The sequence below is a fragment of the Cololabis saira genome, chromosome 20 (genome assembly GCF_033807715.1).
Source record: "Cololabis saira isolate AMF1-May2022 chromosome 20, fColSai1.1, whole genome shotgun sequence".
NCBI lineage: Eukaryota > Metazoa > Chordata > Actinopteri > Beloniformes > Belonidae > Cololabis > Cololabis saira.
Window position 1 is genome coordinate 26,191,734 of NC_084606.1, and position 9,434 is coordinate 26,201,167.

Below are 9,434 nucleotides of genomic sequence, written 5' to 3' on the forward strand. Positions count from 1 at the left end.
ATGTTAATTATGATGAATGTGAAAAAGGGCTATTACCTGATTTCTGCAGAATTGAACAGATCAGCTGGGTGTAATGGTAATAACTTCACTCGTGCATGAACCTTACAAGGAACTAAAATCTCCTCCACAAGCAGTAATCTTTGCACACTCACTCTCTCACACAGAACAAACATCACAGATGTGAAAGAAAACTTCAGACTCTCACGTTCTTTTTTTTTTCTTTTCTCAGAACTTGCCATATTTTATAGTAAGGTACATACATTTACATTTCAGCTGTCTTTGTGCTCACAGTAACGGGGGCAAAACACCGACAGTAAACGTTACGCGGCTCACATCTCGCACCCACACGTTCGCACAGCTGTGTCAGCACAAGCAGCCTCTTTCTTCGCGAAAGACACAAACCCACGCACATAAATGCATCCACAGTTACCGTCCCCGGCGCACTCCCATCTGTTCTCAAACCACCTAATTTAGGCCTCATTTTATTTAAATCATGATGTGTGATATACCACCTATACTTACAAAAAAAAGGCTCAACAAATCAACCAGAAGAGTACAAACCAACGTGACTTAAAAAACAAAGAAAAAACAAAAGAAACACAAAACAATCAACATTTTTAAGAAGAAAACATTGCCCTTATAAAATAATCTTTAATAATCCACATTTTTACAGCATTATCAGACATGGTTCAATCTGGTTTTCATAAGATGGTCTACAGGTTACTATCAATAGGAGGAAGAGCTGAGGAAAGAGGAGAAGAAGAAGGAGGGGGAGAAAGAGGAAGGGGAACAGAGGAAGAAAAGAAACATTAACAGTGACATTAAAGACATTCTGCACTGCACACTTTTACTGTGACAATTGGCTGTTGCCATGGAGATAATGTTGCATGTTACCAGGGGAGGGTGACAGCCTTTGGGATCATTTTAAAGCTTTGGGGTTATGTTCATGATGCCCCGCCCTCCAACTGTACCCCTAATAACGTCAAAGATGAGTGAAAGAGTGAATGAATAATGACATCACTTGAAATTATCCTCCCAAACTACATCAAAGTCCGTTCCCCTTTTTTTTCTGAGTCCAACAGCCACTGGTCAGCAGGTCATCAGATCCCGCCCATCGTCATTCCATCCCTTTCAAGGTTGAAAGAGTCCACCAGCGTCCAGCAGCTTTCTAATCCTCCGACATAGCGTGCCACATGGCGATCTGGCGGCGCGGGTGGTCGCAGATTTCCCGCCAGTGCTCCCCCGGGGTTCCTGCTGCTGACGTGCCCAGCACCAGGCGCCCAATGGCAGCGTTGGGGGAGCGTGAGTTGCCATTGTCTGAGTCCAGCAGCAGCAGCTCCACGCTGGTGTCCCTCAGACCCTCTTCAGAAGGCAGGTCAAAGACGAAGAGCTCGTTAAAGACCGGGTTGGGGGAGCACTTCTTCACGTGGGTCTTCTTCTTACATATGCGCTTCTTTCCATGATGCAAGTTCACCTTGACATACGGATCTGGGGAAGAAGAATGACAAGAGCCGATTGAAACAAGTACGAAGAGGAAAGAAAAGTCATCTATCTCCGCTGCGGGAGCTGAGTGGCATATTATTCCTTAGCCAGATCAATAAAGCAATCGATGGAGCGGAAGTGATGGATGTTAGCCATGAGGGCAGAGGAGGGTGGCTGTGTAAACACTCTGTTTGTATGTGCGTGTGCACATACAAACAGTCAGTAAAATACTCTCAATATCCTGATCAGAATACTTTGGAGTCATGCTGATGTGACAAAGAGAAAATTACCGCTATATCTAACATAGGGAGGGCCTTGAAAGCAAAATAATTTAGGTCTGATCTAAATGAACCCATTTTAAAAGGTTCAGCTGAAGGTGTACATACCTGTAGGTCCGTTGTTTTCAGCCTTAGGAATGTGGCGAGCTTTGAGAACCACCACAGTCAGAGTGTTGGTGGTGGACTGGTAACACAGGGACAGCAGTAGCTCTCCTCGACCGGACGACTTCTATGGAGAGACAGCATATTTCAAACATTAAGAAACTACAGTGGCAGACAAAAACAAGAGTTTAACACTTTACTGTTTATACAGTACCTAAAGCCCTGATATTTACATGCATGGAATGAGTATTGAATTAATCATATTGGGGCTGATGTTAGTAAAATCTGCTGTTATATTAAAGGTTGTATTTAGTTTTAGGCCCCATATGACTTAAATGTGGGCGACAAAATGGGTCCCACGTCGATTTGTCCGATTCGCCTACCTGCACACACCCCCGACAGACTTTGAGAAAGCTGTACTTGGTTTCAAGTTGGGATCCGGCTGGTTATTTTCTAATGTACGACATATGCTACTAAAACTACACTGCAAAAACAGCCGCTCTAGAAATAAGCCTGAAAATCCATTAATTAAAATTAACTTATTTAATGCAAAATATCTTTGCCAGTGGGGTAAGAAACGTTTTAATGACTAGAATTCTTAAAACCATTAAAATAATGTTCTTATTCTCTTAAAAAAAGAGTTTTTGCAGTGTATATAGACCTTTACCGCCCATGGTAATTTGAAGCCTTGTATATTTATCCCACATAAGCTTCCCATTTGGAGCCCATAAAAATGAATCCATAAGGGACTCGTGCTTTTTGCCCATTTCAGGTCCAAGCTCACTCTGTACCCAAGCTGCTCGTTTGTAAACCAGATGGGGCACCACATAGATTTGCTGTCCTGCAAAACAGTCTCAGCCCTTTAAGCAACATTTTTGGCAAAAAAAAAAAAAAAGAAATCTGGTCACCTTCTTACTTGGTGCATTCTTTGTCTGCCCAATAGCATTATACTTATGGTTAACTTTAACCGAATCTCAATTCACAACTCAGCTCTAACCATAATCAGGACTTCAAAGATGACATTCTGTATCATCAGGACGAAGACAATGGAAAATTAAAAAAAGGTCTTCATGAGGTAACAAAAAGAAGAACAAACGCAGTATATACACCTATGACTGTGTTGCACACCCAAGAGAGTTGTTGCCTCCGATACTGTGATTACACCTAATAGGATCCCCCACCCCTCCTCACGGTTACCATGGCAATAATGAGTAATAGCAAGCAGACAACTTCAAACCCTGACCTGATACTCAGATCTCAGAGTGCGGATTTAACCGTGCCAGCAACAAGTTTTTGTAATATTCATCCCGGGAGACTAACCAACTGCACATGAGCGATTACCTGTTATTTTATTTGTTCATTTATCTATTTGGTCTGATTCCAGGAGGAAAACACGGCCACCACTCTACTGCTTAGTGCTGCATTGATTCCATGTACTGCTGTGTGCTCGCAGCTACCCACACAAAGCAGCGAGATGAAATCCATGCCACGTAGACAAAGGGAGAGCCACCACCCTGTTAGCAAAGACCTTCATCTTATTAGAAGAACAAACTAGAAATAATAAATCCCAGATAAAATAAACTAATCCATTTGTTCCACGTCCTCTTTTCACTCTATAAAGCCACGTTATTAGTCCATCAATTGACAATATTTTATTTGCAATTAAAATGTTTCTCCCCCTGTAATCAGGAATCAGCTCAATTTATTTTCTTTAGTTTTAGAAATAACCAATTCATGTCTTCATGTTCCCACATGATACAAAACATTCCCCCAAATAATCTAGAAAAATAACATAAACTACGTATATCTTCAGTTGACTGCATAAGAAAAGGTTTCGGATAAGATTGAGGCACTTGACTCTCAAGTGAGAGAGAGCGTTTAAAATAGCGGAGCAGTGGTAAAGAAACATCATCTTCTTGATGAGGAAAATATAGACAGAGTTCAGAGGCGAGGGAAGAAGCCTAATGCTTCTGGGATTTTGACTCCCATTTCCCAGCCCATCTCCGGAGTACTGTATCCTACTTGAAGATGATAAAGATACAGCAGCTTATATTTCTCCTTGAAATGTTCGTGAACGATCCACTCCCAACTTGTGTGCAGAGAGCTTACATTTTTGTAGAGCTCTGCCGAGTTCAGCCATAGCCGGTTAATCAGCAATTTACACAAATATTGGCTCAACCTGCACCTGCAAGCTGATGCTCATATGTAGTAACCGTCTGTGGAGCAGTGCTGCGTAACACACCACCTGGACTGCGTTTTACGTTTCCAACGCTGTAGAAAGCTAGAACCCAAGAACCCATTATTACAGATCAGTCTAATGCATTCATGCATCCAATGCTACTTGATTATTTGTTGTTATAGTCCTACATGATTCTCTCAAGGCACTCAATGAATTCACAATTCATAAAATCTTATAATTACCCGATGATTGAAGGAATCATTGCATTTTTGATCATAACCACAATTGATAAAAGGTATTTGGGGCTGAAACATTTTGCATGATTCAATTTAAGCAGATAAGTCACATAAAAATGACATTATTTGAGTTTTTGAACAAATAAAAACCATCAGTTCAAAGGGAGTTTGATGAATTCCAGCAAAAGACAAAAAAAAAAACTACTGCAAAGATGCAGTGAACCCATTGAAAAAAACTAAACAAAGCTTTCACGTTTTCATGCTCTAAACAGTCCTTTAGAGCAGAAACCCCACACATCAGTATCAACTTGCAAATCCATACATGAAATGTTCCATCTGATCTCATCTTGGTCACCACAGAGAGATGCATGTTGTTTCTGCTCTCTACTCAGACTTCATTTAACGCTTTTCCTACCTCATAGTAGGCATGTTAAGGGTTATTTTAATGTGTTTGTACTGTATGTGTTGATGCAACATTTCCTTCACTTGCCTTATTAGGAAAGATATTGAGAATTCTACACATATTACATATTGTTTTATCATATCTTAGTAAATGCAAGACTTTGAGAATGATTAAATTCATTCAGTGATCTATTTAGAGATCATAGAGGCTTTGCACTAAAACTGCTGCAATGTTTTTGTGACGCAGGTCCTAATTTTATAATGGACCAAATAATGAATCACTGCATGCTGAAGCAATTTTAGATTTCAAATGAATTTTATCTGTACATAAATTTGATCCAAAAAAGAATCTGGATATGACCCTCTCATCAATCCTTCATTATTTCACCACATGTTCTGAAATACAGCCTTTCAGACTTTATTATTAAATCCTGATATCAGACAAACGGGTCTTACCTTGACATTCCTCTTAATGATCTCTCGGCTCATCAGGACACGCCCGTCTGACAAGTCGATCCCAGACAGAGGCACAAGGGTCTCTCCGATGACCTCATCACGAGAGAACCGATCGAAGCTCAGCACCATGAAGTGAAGGGATAAATCTGACACTCGGACCAAAGGGATCCCGTAGAAACTGAAGGTCTCGTCGAAGGCGGGGTCAAGAGTCTTCCGGAGGACTCTGGTCTTCACCCGGTGCTTTTTCTCAGGCAGCAGGGTCAGCTTGATGTAGGGGTCAGAGGTGAGTGATTGCTCGTCAGTTGGAGTCAGGCCATGGGCTTCCTGGATCGAAAATGTCACGTATGAAGAAGAGATGACTATGAGAAAAACATTTTCATTCTAATGTTTGGCAAAAACTGTTTGTAAAGGTTGCAAACATGCACAAGCACCTATCAACAGCAGCCAAAATGCATTCAGTACCTTGATATGAACAATGAATACTTTCTTCTCTGGTTGGTATTCAAGCGAGAAGTGGAGGGTACCTAAGCCACCTTCCTTTTCCTCTGCTTCGGGCCTGTCGACAGCTGGGGTTGGGGCCTGACTGGAAAGGGTGCTGGATGGTGAAAGGATGTCATGGCGGTCAATCACACCAGGTTGAGTGAACCCGGCATGGGGAGAGGGCAGCTCCAGGTCTGGGGAGCTCCGCACCTTCTGGTGATGGTGATGAAAAGGTTTGGTGGTAAAGTTACCGTTCAGATCACAATTCTCTAGATCCAAATGGAGAGCTGGTTTAGAACCATTTGGACTTGACACCAGCTTACTGGTCCCAGAAGGACTCACTGGCACAGTGCGGCAGTTTCCATTAACGTCAGTTTTACTGTTGTCGGTGGTTGTTGGGGTGGCAGGAGCAGCGAACTTCTTCTTGCCGCTGAGGCTCTCTGGATAAATGTCGACCCCTTTGAGCATGTGCACAAACTTATAGGGAGGCGTCTTCTGGGATTTGGTGTTTTTGCGCTGGCAACAAATCCAAGCAAAGGCTGATGCAGTGAAGACGAGACCGAAGACACTCACTACAGCAACTCCTACTGGCACCACCACTGCCGAGGAGGACGGAGGGAAGGAGGAGGGAACAAGGGGGGAAGAAATGAGTTGATTATAGGAATTTAAAAAAAGCAATCAAACAACAAGATTTCTGGCACAAGCAGTTGTCAAGCACATGTGCATGCTGACTTCAACAGATGTTGTTATTGTACACAGCCAACTGCAACCATTTTGTGTTTCTGACTGACGCAGTCTCCAGCCTTGAGTCAGAGAGGTAAGAAAGCAACACAATCTGCTCATCCTGGAGACGGTGTTCATATTCTAAACATGGTCATAGAATATGAACAGGAAACAGCTGGTGTTAGGAAACAGCTTCTGGGAAAATTACACAATGTCATTAGCCTGATTTCTCTATGAAAGGAACGCAGAACAAGGCAGGCTCAGTTGTTTTTTCAGTCGTTAGGATAACAAGAACTAGGAGGGGCATTATCATCTGCTATGATGTACTGAGCAATGGAAATACATACAAAAAAAACATAAGAAGTTTGTGAAATCCTGCAGAAATGTTATTTTACAAGTTTTCTACAAGTTGATGAATCACTTTATAGTTGGTGATGTATGGCAAACATTTGTGATATGACCAGAATTGGTTAAATGACTCTGAGATGGATAACAAGCCCTTTGCTAACACATGTAACAATATTTATTTGTACATATTCTCTTGACCAAACATCAAGGGGAAAGCTTTTTCGATCATTCCCCATGTTTTAACCATATTAAACCTTAATTTCTGCCATTACAAACATGGTGGGCCTAATTCCTTTATATAGTATCACTATGGGGCCATCAGAAGGAAATGTGTCACTCAGGCACTCACTTCTTTTGTTTTGTGGTCGTGAACCGTGACTCAGCATTTGCCATGAAGCCACATTTAATGGGCCTATTTTAAAAGGGGAAATTCAGATCGCTTCCTGCAATTACAAGGGCAAACCATTGGAAGAGCGCACAGATGAACCCATACAGAGCGAGTCAGGGTGGAGGCATGGGGGTGGAGGGTAATCACTCCTGCTTGTTTTATCTGGTCAAAGCTAACGCCTTACATCATATATTCACGCTTCATGCACACAATAGCCTTCATGCCATAGTTATTTAGATTTAAAAGATTTTTTTTACACATTAAACAACAGAAATCGGCAATACTTCCATTATTATTCGATTAAAAAAAAATTCACCTGAATTATTACTAATTACACACCTGTGTGTTGTTTTTTTTTTAACTCAACATTTAATGGATTATACATACTTTGCAGCATAATAGGAAGATACAATGTCTCATTTAGCGCTATTCTGTAAGCGAACAATATCACCAACATTAAACCCTTATCCATTTTAGATCACAGCACTTGTACACAATGTTTTCTCCCTCGCTCATCCATATTTTAATCCGATGTCCTGGGTAGGATGGTTTTCAAGGCTGCAAGTAGAAACAGATGGATGCAGCGATGGGAGGGCTGTGTGAGACAACTGCTGAACAATAACGGTATAAAAGGAAAAGCTTCTTTCCAGGTTTAAGTCATATAATGAACACGTAGCCAACCCTATTTAATGATCTGAGGTGCACATCATTACTTGACTTTATTAATATTGATATTGTATGGAATATGGCCTGACCTCCACCCAGGTGATTAGTTTCCAGATAATGAATTGTCACGCTCAAGATAACTGCAAAATGGACGCTTAGTATTCCCGTGAGAGATTTGACTCAAAAAAGCCAACACACAGGATAGGCCGACCACTTTAATTGGGAAATTTTCCATGAAATCGAACTCCACTGACTCATATTTCAGGAATATAATGAAAAGTTATTCAAAGAGATTCAAAGAGCGAAATTATTGAAAAGGGAATCGATATCAGCCACGAGTGTCGGCAGCCACACACAGCCACACCCAGCTGTGTCATGTCCCTGTGAATCCCCTCATGATGGGATGTGATGCTGGATGTGATGCTGGATGTGATGCTGGATGTGATGCTGGGACTCACCGGGCTGAGCTGAGTCCTCCACGGGAGCCATGGTCGCTGTCCAAGGTGCTGACGGGGCTCTGCTCCGCTGTCTTGGTTTGCTTTTCTTTTACAAAGATGTCTCGCTCTTGCTGGTGAAGTGCTGCTGGGTATCTCCGCAATATCTCAGCCTGACGCTGTTTAATAATATAACTGATTTTAGTGGGATTTCAATAATTCAAAAACAGCCTTGTGTTCCCAGTGAGAAGGACAGAGAGACGCCGTGTTTCCTCGCTGCGCTGTGATGCGTGAGTGTATCTCACGGGCGGCAGCACCTCTCCTTCTCTCTCTGGACCTGCTCTTCCCACCCGGAGTAAAGCCTGAATTATGGTTCCGCGTTAAATCGACGCAGAGGGTACGCGGCAACAAGCACCCTACGCCGTCAGCTCTGCGTTGGTGTAACGCGGAACCATAAATCAGGCTTAAGCCGCTCTTCTCCTCCCCTCCCTTCACAAAGGCTGAGCTCACCAGCGCTGACGCAGTGGTGACGGAGGCTGGCTGTGAAATCAGGACCCCCACACCCCCTTAATGACTCCTGTACTTTTTGTAACAACGAAACAGAAACATCTCTGTATTTATTTTTTCACTGTGACATATCCAAAACATTTTGGAGTGATCTTGAGTTTCATTTTTTCAATGCTGCTAAATCTGTTTATTTACTTAACATTAAAGATATTATTTGTTACTTTGATTATCCTAAAGATCGTGCTCTTGAACACCAATTGAATTTTTATTATTATTTACGCTAAATTCTTTATTCACAAACACAAAGTTGCTGGTGCTACTCATAAATTTTCCCATTTTCTACTAGAATTAAATTCTCTCTGTCACGGTCTGTGTTGAGTGGGTGTGTCTGGCTCCTTCCCACCTACCTGGCAACACCTGCAATCAGGCCCACAGTATTTAAGCCTCAGTCACTCTTCAGTCCTTGCCAGATTGTCTTGTGTTTTCCAAGCCTTCAAGCCGTCTATCAAGCCAAGTGAGTTTTTCAAGTTTTTGACCTTTTTGACCTTTTGATCTTTTTCTGCCCCCAGACCACGTTTTTGCCTAGCCCTTGCCGGTACCTCTGCCTTCGCTGACAGCCTTTTTGGACCTTGACCTTTGCCGGCCCCTCGACGGATTTTTGCCTGACCCTTGCCTGCTCAGATTTACTCAAATAAATCTTTTGAACCGTTTTCCCTTTGTCTGCATTTGTGTCCATTCCTTGTGTGCCTGACA

The 9,434-nt window shown here is 42.2% G+C and overlaps 1 protein-coding gene across 1 annotated transcript; it reads right to left on the bottom strand.

The window, feature by feature from the left end:
- Positions 1-224: 224 nt before the first annotated feature.
- On the bottom strand, positions 225-8,515 carry syt4 (synaptotagmin IV). Its single transcript, XM_061709753.1, has 5 exons — positions 8,199-8,515; positions 5,598-6,214; positions 5,136-5,459; positions 1,869-1,989; positions 225-1,488 (listed from the first exon to the last, which is right to left on the bottom strand). The coding sequence occupies exons 1-5, from the start codon at positions 8,227-8,229 to the stop codon at positions 1,169-1,171; spliced, it is 1,413 nt and encodes a 470-aa protein (XP_061565737.1). The 5' UTR covers positions 8,230-8,515; the 3' UTR covers positions 225-1,168.
- Positions 8,516-9,434: the final 919 nt, after the last annotated feature.

What these genes read in the sequence shown, in the direction of transcription:
- syt4 (XM_061709753.1), bottom strand. Translation starts at nt 8,229, where the DNA reads ATGGCTCCCGTGGAGGACTCAGCTCAGCCCG. An exon ending in TCATTAAGAGGAATGTCAAG is followed by an intron (nt 1,990 to 5,135) that starts GTAAGACCCGTT and finishes GTCTCTCCATAG; the next exon opens with AAGTCGTCCGGTCGAGGAGA. An exon ending in TGAAAACAACGGACCTACAG is followed by an intron (nt 1,489 to 1,868) that starts GTATGTACACCT and finishes CTTCTTCCCCAG; the next exon opens with ATCCGTATGTCAAGGTGAAC.